This window comes from Quercus robur, chromosome 7, assembly GCF_932294415.1.
Source record: "Quercus robur chromosome 7, dhQueRobu3.1, whole genome shotgun sequence".
In the NCBI taxonomy this organism is placed as follows: Eukaryota; Viridiplantae; Streptophyta; class Magnoliopsida; order Fagales; family Fagaceae; genus Quercus; species Quercus robur.
In genome coordinates this window covers 2822431-2841572 of record NC_065540.1, presented here as the reverse complement: position 1 = coordinate 2841572, position 19142 = coordinate 2822431, and the positions used below count along the sequence as shown (strand labels likewise).

Genomic DNA, 19142 nt, shown 5'->3' with positions numbered 1-19142 from the left:
CCCACATTCTATTAGTCATCCTTTAGTGACAATAGGGTTTTGTTAAGGTACTTTACCAAATTTAGATAACACTGTAGTCTAGGGAATTGTTTTTTTAGTTGTTTCTTTTGTTTTCATTCCCAGCAACCGAAATGTTTCTCTCCCTCTCAAACTTTGCTTCTTCACTAAACCCATTATCTCTCTTCCACTGGTAATGAAAAGGTTCGGATCATTTTTCTATCTCTGGTATCTGTAACGTAGATAACCCTATTCTGATCTCTCTCTTCTGCTTTTTTTTTTTTTTCTTTTTCTTTTTTTAATAATGAAAAATTTTGAATCACATCTAAGTGGGTTTTGTTTCTTGTAAGGGCCGTGTAAGAGTTGGCCAATTTAATTTGTTCAGATGTGAAAGAAGAAAAAGTACGATGTATTCTATGGTTTCTATCTGCCCTGCTCCTGCGCTTTACTAAACCAGCTGCACAGCATTAGTTCTCCAGAAAGAGTGATGGGTACTCATACAACTTCGAGTTAAGCTCCTCAATAATTGTTTACAATCATCAATCGAGGGACCATGAATACGGTTGTAACTTGTAAGCGTCGGTGTTTGCATGAAATCCACAACTAGAGCTTTCAATTCAATGGCTGACTTTCTTTGACCTTTTTAAGTATATTTTTAGATAAGCATTGCAACACTTAGGACTTCATGATACTTCATAAACTCAGATTGCAAATAAATTCTATTTGTAATGACGATCTGATACATTCTCAGAGAACCGAGGAAAATAATATCGAAACTGATATCTACACGTTTAACGTGCATGTCATTTCATCTTCATCTGCATTGAACACATGCAGTCTTTGTTCAAGCGAACTTAGCGAAGGGTTGTCAAGTTCTCTTCGATTGCTCTGACCGGTCTTCGTTTATTGCTAGCCTGCCAGGCCTTAGCCCTTACTGAAACCGAAGAACAATATGGCCGAGCTCAACTGTGTCATGTCATCAGCTTCTAAATCAATGATCATTATTAAAATAAAAAGTGAATCTTTTACAATAATACTTAAAAAGTCACTGAAAGTGAGTTTTGTAATTGTCATTAGATGATGGGTTCTCAAGATCATTTTAGTGAGCTCCAGTGTTGTTGTCGAATTATGGGCCCTTTGAGAAGACCTTCAACTTGCTATAACCTTTTTTTTTAAACCACAACCACTAGTGCTTTGGATTCAAGAACTAAAAATTCGGTATCATTAAGGATATAGCATTTTTTTTTCCTTTTTTTATAGTGGTTGTGGATTTCATGCAAACTAAGTAACTGACACTTAAGTTGCATACACTACACTTGTCGAGAAGGGTTTTTATTCCCTTATATTCATTTTTTTACATTCACTTTCATGTATTAAAATGTGGACATTCTCGCATCAATTGTGAATATTGATGTAAAATAGTGGATGTAAATGAGTGTAAGAGGATATTTTCCTTTTCGAGCAGCTAATGCCCGATAAGTTTAGTGAAGCTTGGAGTAGAACATGTGAAAGACCTCATACTTTTCTTCTCCCCCATCTGAACTTATGTTGTTTTTTACAGTGGGATGAAACTACCATGTTGTACTCTAGAACTTACTGTTACTGCTATGGTTGTACCGACGTGTATCCTAATTAATTTCAAAATGTTAAATAATTTTTTTTAATAAAATAGCAAGTTGGTTGTTTCTGATGTCTGAGGAGAGAATAAGACTGCACAATACTTCATAAACTCATAGGTTACAAATACATTTTATTTAAAATGACAAACTGATACATCTTCAAAGAACCAAGGATGAAAATAATACGAAAACTTATATCTAAATGGTTAAGATGCATGTCATTTCATCTTAATCTGCATTGAAGACATGTAGGTAAAATATTTGTACACACTGCATCAATTCTCCTAATATTCCAGCAAAGTAGGTGGGAATTCTCATAGCACACCAGAACTCCACTTCGGAAACCTCATGGTCTATGTGCCAGTAAGAGATTTCAGACCAACTGTTCTTCCCAACAAATCTTTTACCTATATGGGAAGGCTTGCTGCTATTTGAGTAGCCTAAAATAAAAGGATTATTTTGGCCAAAAACAATTAAAAGACTCTGCATTCTATTTTTATCTAAAAATTGAAGCTGGTTGTCACAAATTTTCCTTGCAAGAGGTCCACTGGACTAGGAGTTGGCAGTGGCAGGCACCCCTCCACCTCCACTAATTGAAAGGGGAGAGCTGTGGAGTGGATTGCCATGGATTGAATGAGGATCTATAAACACAACAATAACTGTGATATCATCATGAAAATGTCTCCGCACGCCTCTATCAATTGTTTTCAGGTCTGAGTACCTCATTTCTCTTTTCTTAGCTGCTTCTTGAAGTGCAGCTTTGACAAGCCTCCTGGCAATTCCCTGGATTGCAAAGCAAGGGAAAGGTCAATGAAAGTCATTGTTTTGAAACAACAATTTTTCACTAGTGATACTAGGACCAAAGGCTTTCATATATGATTATGACAGTAGTTAATTTGCAATATAGACAATGAAATCTTACATAACGTGGGTAATTAACAACAATGTTGACAGCCTCCTGGTTACTGAGATGCTCCCATAGACCATCAGAAGCAAATATGAGAAATTGATCATCAGGGTGCAGTTTGTGTACTGAAATCGATGGCTCTGAACTAAGGACCGGTTTGAGGAAAGGTTCGGGCAGCCTAAATCTAGGGAGGAGAGGCTCTGTGTTGAACTCTGCATTCTTCAAATATGCATCACCAATGGATCTTGAAACCTGCAAACGAAATTAGAAGCTCTTTTAACAAAAGTAATTCATACTGTTTTTTAAGTCACCCGCATCTTCGATAATCTCAGTATGCACTTTCCTGTTGCAGTGTTGCTTATTACTTGCTCAATCATGACGAGTATAATTGCTCATGCAGTGCCAAAATATGGGTCTGAGATATAGTAAGTGTCACAAAGACCTGAGATACTATAAGCTTCTAAATGGAAATATTTTTTAAAAATTTTTTTTTTATAAGGCTAGATGAATCAAAAAGCATTCATCGCATTAAAGCTAAAATTTGTGAAGATGGAACTCAAGCTAAAATTTATATAAGCGAAGGTAAAAACTAAAAAATGAAGCTTGGAGAATCATAAATCATGATTCATAAGTAACTGTCTGACAAAGGAAAAAGAAAATTCATTTAAAAAAAATGAAAATCCCAAGACTAATACCTGTATGAGGCCTTTCACACGCCAAATTTTGTGCTTCAACACCACAATCTGTGAATCATGGGGATGCATTGACCGAAGTTCCTCCCTCACTGATTCCATATTTGCATTGTGCTCTGTGGATAGTTGAATAGCTGTGACTTCCCTAGTGCCTCTTTCTGCTCGGCCTAAAACCACCCGAGAATCTCCAACATTTGCAATATGTAAAAGTCCATTGCATATTATTCCCACCAAGCAACATGATCCAGCAGAAGCAATCTGTGGCTTACTAAGCCATTGCTTCTTAACAAGGGAGAGAAAGCTTTCTTCAGTTGCTGAGAAAGCCTTTTCGATGACATTTTCCGATATGCCCTGATGTTCAGTTGCATATCCTGCATCACAAGAGCAGAAAGTATATGACATCTAGCTCTATTTACAAAATCATTAAATGAAACAACCGAATTCCTGTTGGAACTAATTAAGAGTAGCAATTATTAGAGAGTGATAGGGAGTGCTATGCAAAGATGCATTGCATATCCAGAAGTTTAACTTTAAACCCACCATTCTTCATGCTGTTTTCAACTAAGAGTTAATCTTCATGGAATGAATGTAAAGGTTCACTTAAGGTAGCATAATTTTAAGAACGTGCATGAAACACATAATGGGGAATTTCTCCAAATATTATTTTTTTATTTACTGTTCTACCCTAGACCATAAGTATGTTTAATTTCTCTATCTTCTACTAGTAGTTGATTTCGCTAGCCGTTCAGGGATACTAACACGTCCAACTAGCCAGGTTTGTGCAAGGTTGCTAACTAATTATTAGTACATACAGAACCATTACTAACAATTATTGAAACTAAGTCTTTAATGAAATTGAATATATAGCCATGCATTAAAGATGATAACATACTTTTAAGATTGCAAAAAAGTTTGTCATTGACAAAACGTGAAGCCTCAGTTCCTCCATGTCCATCATACACCCCAACGAAGGTCCCCTGAGGACCTGAGTCTGTCCAACTCAATGGTCCAGACTCGAGTTGGCTTTGATCCTCCATCAAGCTATTGGCTTGAATTGTAGCCATTGAGAACTCCCCATGAACATGGTGCCCCAAATCCTTGTACCACAACAAACAATCACCCTCTACAGATGGTTTCCAACACGGCTTTACCATTCTCTCAACAAGAAGAAGAAGAAAGTCTTAGTATCAAAATTTTGAAGTTGGCTATACTCTCTCTCAAGTCTCAACTCTCAAGCAACCACTTATTTAACACAGACACGTGTTTTATATTTATTATCCAAATGACCCAGCAATCAAAATACTTTCCAAACCCAACCTCAGCTCCAGTTTCTGCTTATGTTCAAAGCCTACATACCCTAACTCCTACATTATATAGTAGTAAACCAAGACACCACTAATATGAATAAATTTGAGATAAAACCAAAGGGGTATGGGCAAAATCAACTGAGAAGTGGGAACTGTCCCCTTCAGACAGGAAAGCAATGGTTTTTATGTGAGTTCAGAGAATATGGAGGTGTGCTGGTTCCGTGTACCTTGAACCTGGTTGAATGTGTTTGGTTGTTCTATATATGTGTGATGTTTCTGGAACAGACTTAGCTGTAAAAAGACAGAAAGATATGATATTGGCAGAGTTTAGGCCACCATCAAAGTGATCAAAGGGAGCAATGGATAAGAGAAGGGATTGGAGTTTACCGACAGAAGATTTTAGATTGTTGTCAGATTAGATTTAAGATGACCAAATAAAGAGATTTAAACAACAAAGTCTGACATTGTTGTTGCTCATCTTTACTTTGTTTTTAAATGTTTATTTTGGTTTGTGAGGCCAAGTTAATTTCATGGGTTTTTTTTTTTTTGGAAAATCGATGGCTGAGGTTTTGAGTTCTATAAACTATATAAGCTTTAACCCATCATATCATGAAATTTTTGCTCATCTCCAAATTTTTTTTTTGTCTGATTGCTTGTCTCCTACTTGATTTTCTATTTTTCAGGTTTTGAGGCATTTCTTTATCTTATTTTTTTGAATTATTTTGAAATACATTTACTATTGAGCATAAAAAAAAAAGTTAAACAAACATACCTATATTTAAAAAATTGTATATAAATTAAAAGGTCAATTACACATAACACCTATGTGTTGTACCTTAAAACAAAGTAACAAATATGAAATTACCTTGTGATTTATTTTGTGACACTTAGTTGCGTTTTTGTTTTATGAAGTATTTCTACTAACTTTAACAAAATTTGATGATGTGGCAAGTGCTAATATTACATATAGAAAAAGAATTAAAGACAAAGATCATTCTACCCCTAATTTTTGGCTCCTAGTCTCCTTCAATCCTCATATGGATTTGTGTATGTTTACAAGGCTTAAGCGTAGAAGAATCATTTTATTTAATTATTTCCCTATAGCTGTTATTTTTCTAATAGGTGTTTTTTTTATTATAAATAATTTGATAATTAGGAGAGGGGAAATTTGAACCCTAAATATCTCATTTGAAAACACTAAGAAATACTAATCAATTCAACTACAAGGCTTTTAGCACTTAACAAATTATCAGATTTCATTAAAGTTAATGGAATGCCTAATAACAAACCACAAGGGAGGTAAATGCAGAATGCCTAGTATAAAGGAAATCACAAGTGAGGTAAATGTAAGACAAAAATGACAATTGATGCAAACTTTTTATTTTTTGAGAATCAGGTCAAATATTTTCATTAATCTTGTGCTAAATCAGCACGAACAAAGTGTTCAATGTGTGGTGGAACAACTTCCATCCAAACCAAATAGTGAGGAGAAGCAAGAACTCTTCTAGTAAGAGTACGAGATACAAAGTTAAATGGTGTATTTTGGATTTTCACCTCACAAATATTAAGATAATAATAGAAAATCATTAAAAATGAGAAAATCTCCTTTAAGATTTATTCATTACATATATCACAAAGAGTTACATAAAAAAGTAATTTTTTTCTCAAATACTTTTCAAATGCAAAGTTATGGTATTTTAAAACTAGGCCAAAATGTACTTTACATTCTCTAAGTTTGGGCCGCATCTAAATTTGGTCATTTAACTTTCAAAACTTATAATTTATCATTGACTATTGTAATGATGTTTGTGTTCCCCTTCTATCTTTGTCAATCACATTTTAGCCATTAATCCGCCAAAAAATAATACTGTATCATTTTTTCTATTTTTTGTTCACAACGATGTCATTTTTGGGTGGGTTAACAATAATTTTTCATTGTAAAATTGTCGAATTAAAAACAACCACAATAATTCGACAATTTTAAGAGTATAACAATAGTTTAGCCTTCAAAATCGTGACTTTTAGAAGTTAATTAAAAACATTTTATGGTGGATTGTGTCACTATTACACATCAAACAGTTGAAATAGGAATCTTTAGTGGCACCTGTATATGGACATTGTGAAAAGATTTTAATACAATGCTCTTTTAATTGTAACTCGTTATCAAACTACACTGTTTTGTAGGGGAAGGTGGTTGAAATATATTTAAAATGATCACATTTTAGTTATCTTACACTCTCCTCTTCTCTACTTGCTCCTTATCTCTCTCAATCCAAATATAGGATTAAGCATGAGAACCAACAACATGTCAACCAAACCCTCCACTTTTCAATGTTTGGTAGCTAAGAAAAGCAAAAGGTACAAATCTCGATTCTTGAAGCAAATATTTGACGAATTATCTTTCCCATTTTCTTGTGCTATTTGTAATTGTAATAATGTTATTGTGGTTATAATGTACAGTCCCTCAGTTTTGCTTCTACATATGATCTTCCCATGCTTAATAATTTGAGATCGCTACAACTTAAAGTAAGATGTTGTGAATGGAATTTATAACCAAACCTTTTGAACAAACTGGGATGCCACCCAAAATTCCTATGTCTACTTTATCTGTGTCATTCTTTTGTTAGACACATAGATAAAGTAAGGACGGACCCGGGTGGGGGCTCAAGGTGGCCCGGGCCGCCCTGGGTCCAAATTTTTTTATATAATTATTATATATTTTATTTTTTGTAGTTTAGTTCCCTTCCAAAACCTTAGGCTCCATTTCTCTCCATTCAGCTCATCTAACTTAACCCAAATAGCAACTATTCAACTAAAAAACTTAACAAAACAATAAAAACATTCACAATGGTGATTGTATTTTAGAAAAAAAAAAAAAAAAAAACATTATTTTACTACCAAAGAACCAAAAAATCATGTGTCATTGGAGAAACTAAAGCTAAATTTTTTGCAACTACAGTAAACTGGTATAAATACCAATTGATTATAGCAAGTTGTTTAATGAGTTGTTTATATTATTAAAGCTAAATTTTTTGCAACTACAGTAAACTGGTATAAATACTAGTTGACTGTAGCAAGTTGTTTAATGAGTTGTTTATATTATTTTAAATGAAGTGATAAAAAAATAGAACATTTAATATTGGGTGTATTGTAAAGTGAGATGATAAAATAAATAAAATAGTTTTTTGAGGTGCTAAAAACTCTGTGAATGCTCTAACTCAACAATAAAAAAATTCTAGCCATCCTAGTATTAAGGAAAAAACATTATTTTGTTTATTTTATTTTTATTTTTTTTGTCTTTGTTAGTAGATGATTGCATCTTAATGTATTTAGAAATAACGATTTTTCGTATTTATAATTTTTTAATACTATATGGATGTTTATTTGAAGTTTTTATTTTATTTTATTTTTTTATTTTTTTTTATACTCCGATCCCCGCTGGTTTAAAATTCTAGGTCGGTTCCTAAGTTAAGGAAACTAATGAAATTTAATAGAGTGACTAATAATACTCTTTCTTATTTTTTTTTCCTTATGCTGATAAGAATACTATTTTTTAAACTTTAGGAATATTGCTTATTTGAAACTTTAGGAACTCAAAAGCATTTAGTAGGTAAATTTTAGATTAAAACGGTATATCTTATCCTAAAATTTTAGTTACATTGCCATAGGCCCATAGTAGACATTACAAACAGCAGTTATTGCCGATGGCCCATATTAAGCAACATAACTTTTTGTTTTGAAATTTTTAAAGTTTCAAAATAATTTTTGTCGGATCGTGTGCCTTACTGATCCATCCAACGACCAATTGATGAAGGATGAGGGGGCGCAAATCTTTTATAGCATTTGATCGCAGACCAAGCCCATTGGTATTGGAGTGAATTGTGAAATCCCTCACAATCCCTCCCTCACAATGCGGCTCCAACGACTCGAACCTATGACTAGGCTCTGATATCACTTGTCAGATCGTGTGCCTTACCGATCCATCCAACGACCAATTGGTGAAGGATGAGGGGGCACAAATCTTTTATAGCATTCGATCACAGACCAAGCCCATTGGTATTGGAGCGAATTGTGAAATCCCTCACAATTTCTACTAATCATCAATCAATATATATATAAAAACAAAGACCTCATGCGAGAGAGCATGATGTTTTGCCATGTGATGCACTCTATGAAGAGAATTGAGATACCCTTAACCCATATTAGAGATAAGAACAAATTTAAAAGTGGAGACTCTTTATTTTCTTTGGTTCAATGTTTCAAGACTAATTTTTGTTACATTTTGTATTCAATGTTTTAAGACTACTATTTATTTCATTTGGTTCAATGTGTCAAGACCTTCCATCTCTCACACACACAAAAAACTCTTTGCATTTTCATCATCCTTTTCACTTTTACTCATTTATATACACATGTCCATAGCCTTTCATATCATCCTATCTCAAACACACTTAGACAAAAAATGATGTCATTTAGTTTCGACCTTTCAATAACATCTACATAACTCCAACGTTGCAGTATCATTTGATTGTAACCCGTATGAGTACGCTATGACCAAGGAAGGAGACTTGTGTTTTTTATTCAATGATGGTAGTTTACGATTTTGATGTTGAAGTCAGACATTGTAGATTTTGTGAAGATTATGATTCGCTTGGAGTTTTTGAGTGTTTGAGATTTTGGTTTGAGAAAGTTATAAAAGTATTTTATTTTAGAACTAAAGAAAAAGAAACCTTCTAATTGATTATTTATGAAGTTAGCTTTTTTATTTTTTTATTTTTTTAAATTTTGTGTTAGAATTCATAATTTGTAGGTTTCTTTGTATGTAGCCATAGTGGTAAAAACAAAAATCGATGGTGACTTAAAAGTATTTTTTTGCTTTTTTAAAAAAGGATACAGAAGCCCAACTAAAGTCAATTGAATTTTGATAAATGAATCTATTCTTAGCAAATTTCTCTTTGTTTAATCACATTCTCTTTATGTTGATACTTACAAATGATTTTCTTAATTCCATTGAGATAATTAATTGGGTGTTTATGATCAAGGTCTCCATATTTGATGGTGAGAATAGAGTGATTGAGAAAGTGTTTGGTAGGTTGTTTAAATTTATGTAATTTTAGGATATAAAAGTATTTTATATTTTAAATTTTTATTTGTAGATTTCAAAATCATTTAATCAGTTTGAAAAATAAAATCTACTTTTAACGGTAAATATTATAATATATTATAATCTTACAATGTTATACAATTTTTTAAAATAAATTATGAATTAAAAAAAAAAATCAAGTTTCAAAGTATTTAACAATATTGTGGGCAAATATAAATATTATACAACAAAAATTGTGGGCAAACATAAATATTATACAACAAAATAAGTATTAAGTATTATATGTAGATTTTAATATACATAAAAATGATTTCAAATGAAATTGTAAAGTCGTCCGCGCATCGTGTGGAATATCATCTAGTTATATAAAAAAGAGCCAATAGCTTTGGCTACAGTACATTTGGTTCATTCAACCTTTGCCTTTTGTAACAAGCCAAAAATGTGAGTTTGGTGTGAAAGAAAAAGTTTTTACATTAAAAAAAATATTAATTATGTCCACAAAATTTTCATAATAAAATTTAAGTAATAAGTTATTATTTACTATTATTGGTGGGAATAATAATTTTAGTGGTGGATTCAAATTAGAATCATTAATAATTTACAATCGAAGATTTTTTGTAATAGTATTGTAGAAATATTGTAGACGTAACACTTAGTATTTTATACTATTACCACAACGAAAAATAAAGGTATTGCAAAAAAAAAAAAAAAAAAAAAATACTACATTCACAACATTTTAATAACAAATCTTAAGTGGTAAAATTGTTATTCTAATTTAAAACTACTAATGAAATTACTTTTTTGTCCACTAATAATAACATGTAACAGCCTACTACTTATAATTTGTAATGAAAATGTTGTAGACATACAATTTCTCTTATGAAAAATGTTAAGACATTTTGTTGTTGTCACATTATTTTCACAACTTCTGAGATATCAATTCTTTACAAGTCAAAGTAAAATATAACAAAATTATAAAGGTATTATGAAAATGTTGTGTCATTCTTTGTGTTTCTAGAAAAAAAATTTATTAGTCAATTTTTGTTAAGACAAAATTCACTATTTCACATATAATTTTCTTAGATTGATTTTTTGTATATATATATTTTCTATGCTTAGGATTAAAATACTTTTCATCCTTTATGTTTGGGGTAATTCACAATTCCTTCTTAAACTTTAAAATCAAGCAATTTCCCCCTTAATATTTTGGAAATGAACAAATATGTCATATTGTTATTCTCTCCATTAAACTCTAATGAAAACTTATACTTCTTAAAATATTTCATTGTGTAATGTCTAAAATTCTCTTACCAAATTTTAACATCTCAAAAATTTTCTTCGTGTATTTTGAGTTTTAGATGGTAGTTGTGGGGGTAAAATCTGCCAGTCAACGTTGGGCCATAGTACATGTACTAGGCCCAACCACAGTAAGAAGTGAAGACACGGGCGGAAGACCCCCCCAGCCCAATCATGTTGGGCCGGGCTTGCTTAGGGGCGTCCGAGGAGGAGTACCTCCTCAGACGCACCAAATGGGAGTCCGATTCACTCCCTTTACATGGCGCAAGGCCAACCAATATCAAGGAAGGGTGCATGACGTCCGCGGGGGGGGGGGGGGGGGGGGGCAACCACAACTGCCGCATTAAATGCCAAGGAGCAACTTTTCCAGCAGCATTTATGTGGAAAGGATAGGGGAACAGGATTATCTTGGCCAGTGCAACTCACAGAAAAGATGGAGGATGTCCTATGGGACAGGCACTCAAGTAGAAGCCCAGATGATTAACAAGTGTAGGGTCATTATCGTAGAAAGGATGCTATATAAGAGAAGAATATCCCCATAGTCAGGGGATCGAAAACCAGAGGAAGAAAAACAAAGAAAAGAAAAAGGAGTTGTAAGAGAAAGCAGAAGATACAGCCTCACGGACTGTTATCCCAAAAGCTTAGAGGAATATCCCCACGTCCAACTGGTTGCATGGCTTGTTCGTAGCTACGTTCACGCTGTCAAGACCTAGTTCTGTAACCTACTCTCTACAAATTCATTGTTGAGGGACTTTTGGGCCAGAATCGCTCGCCTGTTGGGCCTGAGCTCCAAAACCCGCCCCTACAATTAGCGCCGTCTGTGGGGAGAACTTGTGTCTCGACAAATGAAACAGTAAGGGATGGAAGGATCAGGTTCGCGCCAAACCGGACGTGCAGAATCTCAACGACAGGACAACTTTGTAAACCTCGAACGAGCGAAGGACCAAGATAATCAACGAGAGGGCAGTGTGAACACCTCTCACACGAGTAGAAGCCGCTCAAAAGGGAAGGATCACGCGTCCCACCAACACAACGAGCGGAGGGCTCTACAGCAAGAGATTGATGATTTGAAGAAGAAGCTGCGTCGGGCCCAGCGAAAACGTCCTTCGCCCGTTTCGGACACTAGCAGTGGTGAGGACGCTGAATACAGACGAAGGTCGAGAACCCCTCCGAGCGAGACATTCTCCTACGAGGAAGAACGGCCTCACAAACGCGGTCGCAAAAGCCCGTCTTACCAAGGCCTGGTCAATGACGCCATGAGCAAGGCCCTGGACCGAATCTCCTAGTCGCCATTTACCCGTAGAATCGAGAGGGCGGTGCTTCCTCGACGGTTCAATTAGCCAGCGTTTGCCCTATACAATGGTCGAACTGACCTAGTGGAGCACGTGAGCTAGTTTAACCAAAGGATGGCCGTCCACTCCAGGGATGAGGCGTTAATGTGTAAGGTGTTTCCATCCAGCTTGGGATCCCTGGCAATGAGATGGTTTGATGCCCTCCCACCGAATTCCATAGATTCCTTTAAACAGCTGACACAGGCTTTTGGTTCCCGTTTCATCACCAGCACTAGAGCCCTTCGGCCCCTCGATTCCCTCTTATCCTTATCCATGCGAGTAGGAGAAACGCTGAAGGCCTACTCGGACAGATATTGGGAAACGTACAACGAGATAGAAGGGAACTACGACGACGTCGCCATCAGTACATTCAAAAGGGGCCTACCGACAGAGCATGGCTTGAGAAAGTCTCTCACTGGGAAGCCAGTCACCAGCGTGCGACAACTCATGGACAGGATAGACAAGTACAAAAGGGTCGAGGAGGACCAGCAGATTGGGAAGGGAAAGGCGAAGGTTGTCCCTCAGGAGAGAAGGGACTTCAAGTCGGACCGCTTCGGCAGCAGTAACAAGCCGAGAAGGGATTATATGGAACAATCGGGATCTACTGGGGCTCAGGTAGTCCACGCTGTGTTCCGAGAACCATTGCACGAGATCCTGGAGAAAGTAAAACACAAACCTTACTTTCAGTGGCCGAACAGGATGGCAGGCGACCCCTCAAAACGCAACCAGAATCTGTACTGTGCGTATCATCAAGAGCCCGGTCACGCCACTGACGAATGCAGGAACCTGAAGAACTATTTGGATCGGCTTGTCCGAGAAGGAAAGCTAAGGCATCTGTTGCACCGCCCTGAGCAGTCGAATGTCGAAACCAGACAAAGCGCATTGAGGCCACCCATAGGCACGATAAATGTCATTCTTGCCGCACCTGGGAGAACCGTCTCCAACCCGTTCAGAGTGATGTCAGTGGGTAGGTTCCTGACAGAGCCAGACGAAAGAGGATCCACGAGAGCCAGAGCGAGGGCCCCGCCATTGATCGGGTTCACGGAGGAGGATAAGGAAGGAACTATTCAACCCCATGAAGATGCCCTAGTCGTGACGCTCAGAATAGGAGGTTATGACGTGAAGAGGGTGTTAGTTGATCAGGGTAGCGCCATGGAGGTAATGTACCCAGACCTGTATAAGGGGCTGAACTTGAAGCAGGAAGACCTGTCGCCATACGATTCGCCCCTGCTTAGCTTTGAGGGAAAAGTCGTCATCCCGAAAGGCATGATTAGATTGCCTGTGCAAACAGACACAGAAGTAGTGGAAGTGGACTTCATCGTGGTAGACGCATACTCCCCCTACACAACTATTGTGGCACGGCCATGGCTTCATGCACTAGGGGCTGTGTCGTCAACCCTGCACCAGAAAGTGAAATATCCATCAGAAGGTCGAATCAAAGAGATAGTAGGGGACCAAGGAATGGCCAGGCAATGCATGGTGTCGGCGATTTCTCGACGATCAAGCAGCGGACCTTCCACTTCGACCGAGAATAGCTTATAGCAATCAAGGACCTCGGTCCTAACTACGGGTAATGGAGGACCGGCCATGGAGGTGAGTTGTGAGGAGCTGGAGAAAGTGCTCGTTGGATCAGACCCCGAGAAGTTTTTCCAAATTGGCTCGGAATTACCAGCGCAGGAGAAGTCGGCGCTAATCAATTTTCTTCGACGAAATGAGGACGTATTCGCCTGGGATCCTTACGAAGCCCCCGGGGTTGACCCAGACCTAATACGCCATCACCTTAACGTTAAATCCGGCTATTACACCGAAGAAGCAGCCTCCCCGGCGCCCGTCAAAAGAGCATGCAGACGCCGTGAGAGAGGAAGTCGCAAAATTGAAGAGAGCTGGGGCTATTAAGGAAGTATTCTATCCCGAATGGTTGGCGAACATAGTCGTGGTGAAGAAGAAGAGCGGGAAATGGCGGGTCTGCGTGGACTTCACGGACCTAAACAAGGCATGCCTGAAGGATCCTTTCCCGATGCCGCGAATAGACCGACTGGTAGATGCAACTGTCGGACACCCCCGAATGAGTTTTTTGGATGCTTTCCAGGGCTACCATCAGATATCCTAGGCCGTCGAAGACCAGGAAAAAACTGCTTTCGTCACCCCAGTTGGCAACTATCATTACAAGGTGATGCCCTTTGACCTGAAGAATGCCGGGTCTACCTATCAAAGGATGATGACTAGGATCTTTGAGAAACAGATGGGAAAAACTATCGAGGTGTATATAGACGATATGGTAGTAAAGAGTAAATTGGTGGCTGACCACATCAGAGACCTCGACGAAGTATTTCAAATCCTGAGAAGGTACAATTTGCGACTGAACGCATCCAAATGCTCATTTGGGGTGGGATCGGGGAAATTCCTGGGCTATATGGTAACCCACCGAGGAATCGAGGTTAACCCTAACCAAATAAGGGCCATTCATAGCATGCAGCCTCCTCGGAATCCCAAAGAGGTCCAGAAGCTTACCGGCATGATAGCGGCTTTGAACCGTTTCATATCCCGCTCAGCGGATAGATGCAGACCGTTTTTCCTCCTATTGCACAAGTGGAAGGGTGTTGTATGCATACATCGCGGTCCCCGCTCATGCGGTGAGCCTAGTGCTAATTCGAGAGGACAGCGGCACGCAGCGGCTCGTGTATTACGTAAGCAAATCGCTACAGGAGGCGGAGACCAGGTACCTCCCCCTCGAAAAGGCAATATTGGCAGTCGTGCAAGCTACAAAGAAGCTCCCCCACTATTTTCAGGCACATACAGTAGTTGTGCTAACCCAACTTCCACTGAAATCAGTCCTCCGTAGCGCCGACTACACAGGAAGAATAGCTAAATGGGGAACCATCCTGAGCGCCTTCGACATTAGATACATGCCTCGCACCGCCATAAAGGGTCAGGTCCTCGCCGATCTGGTAGCTGAATTCGCGGAGCCTACCTTAGAAGGGGTGGAAGTGTCGGGATCACCGAGTGCCGATAGAAGATTGGTCGGCACGATTTATCTGCAAGAACATGATAGGTGGAGAGCATACATCGATGGTGCAGCAAACCACAGGGGCTCCGGGGTGGGACTCGTTCTAATCTCTCCCGAAGGTATCACCTTGGAAAAGTCGTTGAGACTGGGATTCTCGGCAACGAATAACGAAGCCGAGTATGAGGCGCTGTTGGAGGGGATGTCAATGATCCGGAAGTTGGGTGGAAAATGCGTAAGCATATTCTCGGATTCGAGACTCATAGTGGGGCAAGTAAGTGGGGAATTGGAGGCGACGAAGGATGAAAGAATGCGAGGGTACCTTGCCCGAGCTAAACACCTGCAAGCCCATTTTGATGACTTCCGTTTAACGCATATACCCAGAAGTGGGAATACCCATGCTGATTCTCTGGCAACACTGGCCACCTCCTCGGCTCAGCCCCTTCCGCGGGTTATTTTAGTTGAGGACCTCTGCCGCCCAACGGAAGAGGAGCCCAACGGAATTCGGGTACACAGCGTCGGGGAGGGACCAAGCTGGATGGACCCACTTGTCCGGTTTTTGAAACACGACTCCTTACCGGACGATAAAGTTGAGGCTGACAAAATCAGGAGGAGAGCTCCCCGATTTCGGTTGTCCGAGGACTCCAAGCTTTACAGACGCTCATTCTCAGGGCCATACTTATTGTGTGTGCATCCAAGGGCTACAGAACTCATTCTGGAGGAGTTACATGAGGGGATTTGCAGAAGCCATACAGGGGGCCGGTCCCTCTCTCACAGGGCCATGACGCTGGGTTACTGGTGGCCGAGCATGCATAAGGAGGCTTTGGAATATGTAAAGAAGTGTGACCAATGCCAAAGGTTTGCTCTGAATATACATCAGCCGGGCGGAGTACTTAACCCGCTGTCCAGCCCTTGGCCATTCGCACAATGGGGCCTAGATATATTAGGGCCGTTCCCCAAAGCTGCCGGGAACAAGAAGTTTCTTCTCGTCGGCACCGATTATTTCACGAAGTGGGTCGAAGCTGAAGCGCTGGCAAACATTAGGGATGTCGATGTCAAGAAGTTTATCTGGAAAAATATTGTCACCAGGTTTGGGACCCCACACACCCTGATCTCGGACAATGGTCTCCAATTTGACAGCAAGGCCTTTAGGGAATATTGTAGTGAACTGGGGATTGTCAACCGATACTCTACACCCAGCCTACCCGCAGGGAAACGGACAAGCGGAGGCCATCAACAAAACCATAGTGAATGGACTGAAGAAGAGGTTGGACGACGTGAAAGGGAGGTGGGTTGAAGAGCTAGCACATGTCTTGTGGACATACCGCACCACTCCTCGCAGGTCCACGGGAGAAACCCCCTTCTCGCTGACCTATGGGGCCGAGGCCGTCATCCCGTTAGAGATAAACTTTCCCTCCCAGAGGACTACTGCATTCAACCCCATTGCTAACGACGGACTTCTGGAAAAAAGCCTGGACCTCCTCGAAGAGAGAATGGAAAGCGCGATGGTGCACCTTGCCTACTATCAACAAAAGCTCAAACGGGGCTATGACGCCAAGGTGAAGTCAAGGCCCTTGACGCCCGGGGATTTAGTGCTGAGGAAAGTTCTGGGGACCGCGAGGAACCCTGCATGGGGGAAGCTTGGACCAAACTGGGAGGGCCCATACCGTGTCACGTCTGTGGCCGGCATTGGAGCGTACTTTTTGGAAGACTTGGACAAACGTGTAGTGCCACGTCCGTGGAATGTAAATAACCTGAAAATATACTTTTATTAATGAAAGACACTATACTTGATGCCGTGTTATTGTCCAACGATTCTCAATAAGCGTTAAACAGAATCCAAGTCCTGCATGGCTCCTCGGACCACAGACTTGGGGGAAATTAACTGCGCAACGATTCTCAATAAGCGTTAAACAGAACCCAAGTCCTGCATGGCTCCTCGGACCACAGACTTGGGGGAAATTAACCGCGCAACGATTCTCAATAAGCGTTAAACAGAACCCAAGTCCTGCATGGCTCCTCGGACCACAGACTTGGGGGAAATTAACTGCGCAACGATTCTTAATAGGCGTTAAACAGAACCCAAGTCCTGCATGGCTCCTCGGACCACAGACTTGGGGGAAATTAACCACGCAACGATTCTCAATACGCGTTAAACAGAACCTAAGTCCTGCATGGCTCCTCAGACCACAGACTTGGGGGAAATTAACCGCGCAACGATTCTCAATAGGCGTTAAACAGAACCCAAGTCCTGCATGGCTCCTCGGACCACAGACTAGGGGGAAATTAACCGCGCAACGATTCTCAATAAGTGTTAAACTGAGCCCAAGTCCTGCACGGATTCTCAGCCACGAACTTGGGAGAAATCAACTTCGTAGCCGTTTTTGCCCAATTATGAATTATTGCTATTCTAAACGCACTCATTCATTTATACTTAACTTTCAACAGTAAAAGGGCAAAACCAATATCCATTCATGATGAAAACAAAATAGAATAAAGCAACGATATTTGAAATGAAATAACTTTGGTCACTTAATCTTCAAAGTAGTTCGGTTCACAAACATTGGCAATGATTAAACAAAACGAAGCACAAAAAGCAAAACGAAGGAATTCTTGTACTACGTCTCTAAGAGCCCTGAGGTGGAGCAGGCTGATCATCCGCTGCTGGGTGCTCCGTGGCAACCTCCTGGGCCTGTGCAAGGATCTCGCTGATGCGAAGACTGTCCTCGGGTGACTGGCTCTGCATGGCGTGCTCCGTGCCCCCAACTTCAGGAACAGAGGAGTCTGCTGGAGGGGGCTCAGTGGAAGCGGCCTCGTCAGGAATCTCGCGTATTTCCTCAAGGAAAAAGATGTTCTCAGTTTTCCTGAGATCAGAATCTGCGGGGACGGCTGCCCGATCCAGGGCTATACCCCAGGACGTGGTGACGTATTCCCTGCAGACGGTGGCAACTTCCTCGGCCAATCTCTTCTCGGTATCGTGGACTCCACGTTCATATGAAGCCGCCACGGCCTTCTCGGCAACTTCCCTAAACAAGCAAGCTTCCTCCTTGGTCCTTGCAAGCTCAGCCTTAAGCTCTGAAACCGCCTGTTGCTCCGCTGTCAGCTTTTCGTCAGAGCGGCGGAGCTGCTTGCGCAGCTCGTCAGTTTGCTTTTCAGTGTTTTTAAGGCCGGCTTCTGCATTCGCATTGACCTTCTTCACCTTCTTTAGTTCGTTACTCTAACGATCAAAATCCCGTTTGAGATTGCCAGCGGCCCTCTCAACTGCAGAACGGAACTGAGCCTTCCTATGCACATCCTCACGAGCCTTCTTGGCTCACTCCTCAGCAACATAAATTTGTTGAGTGACCTGCGCTCGGACAGAAATGAAAACGCTGTTAAAACATAACGATAAGAAGGTACACAGTATAGAGACAAGACGGAAGATTCCACTTACCACGGCCATGTCCCTTTTCAGTGACATGAAAAGTTCTGGCTGATTAATCTTCCTGAGACCCTCCATGTCACGGGGCAAGAGAAGAGGCTGTTGCAGGGCCTCGGCCAAGAATGAGGCTTGCTCTCGTTGGGATTCCCATAGGGTCGCATCCCAGGGGATTGGGGCACCCTCTAACTCGATCCGAGGAGACCATGTCCGTTGCCCCCTAGCAATGGCCGCCTCGTCTCGGCTCTCAGTGGACCTTGTCCTTCTCTCTCGGGGCTCTTTCGTCTCCTTGCCCTTCTTTTTAGGCCTGGCCTTTTCACGGGAAACCTCTCCCTCCTCCGTCTCTTCTACGGGCCTTTTTCGCCTTAAGTTAGGCATAGGCTGCAGCGCCACATCCGACGAGGGAGGGAGAGGAGGAACGGGAGCTTTAGGGGCAATCTGTACCTTCGAGACGTCCCTGGAGGTCT

General features: G+C 40.3%; 1 protein-coding gene across 1 annotated transcript; it reads right to left on the bottom strand.

The window, feature by feature from the left end:
* Positions 1-1850: 1850 nt before the first annotated feature.
* On the bottom strand, positions 1851-4421 carry LOC126691729 (probable protein phosphatase 2C 38). Its single transcript, XM_050386829.1, has 4 exons — positions 4108-4421; positions 3219-3586; positions 2539-2775; positions 1851-2399 (listed from the first exon to the last, which is right to left on the bottom strand). Exons 1-4 carry the CDS (start codon positions 4367-4369, stop codon positions 2169-2171), a joined length of 1098 nt encoding a protein of 365 aa, XP_050242786.1. The 5' UTR covers positions 4370-4421; the 3' UTR covers positions 1851-2168.
* Between the last annotated feature and the right edge of the window lie 14721 nt (positions 4422-19142).

What these genes read in the sequence shown, in the direction of transcription:
- LOC126691729 (XM_050386829.1), bottom strand. Translation starts at nt 4,369, where the DNA reads ATGGTAAAGCCGTGTTGGAAACCATCTGTAGAGGGTGATTGTTTGTTG. An exon ending in ACTTTTTTGCAATCTTAAAA is followed by an intron (nt 3,587 to 4,107) that starts GTATGTTATCAT and finishes CTTGTGATGCAG; the next exon opens with GATATGCAACTGAACATCAG. An exon ending in GTGTGAAAGGCCTCATACAG is followed by an intron (nt 2,776 to 3,218) that starts GTATTAGTCTTG and finishes TTTCGTTTGCAG; the next exon opens with GTTTCAAGATCCATTGGTGA.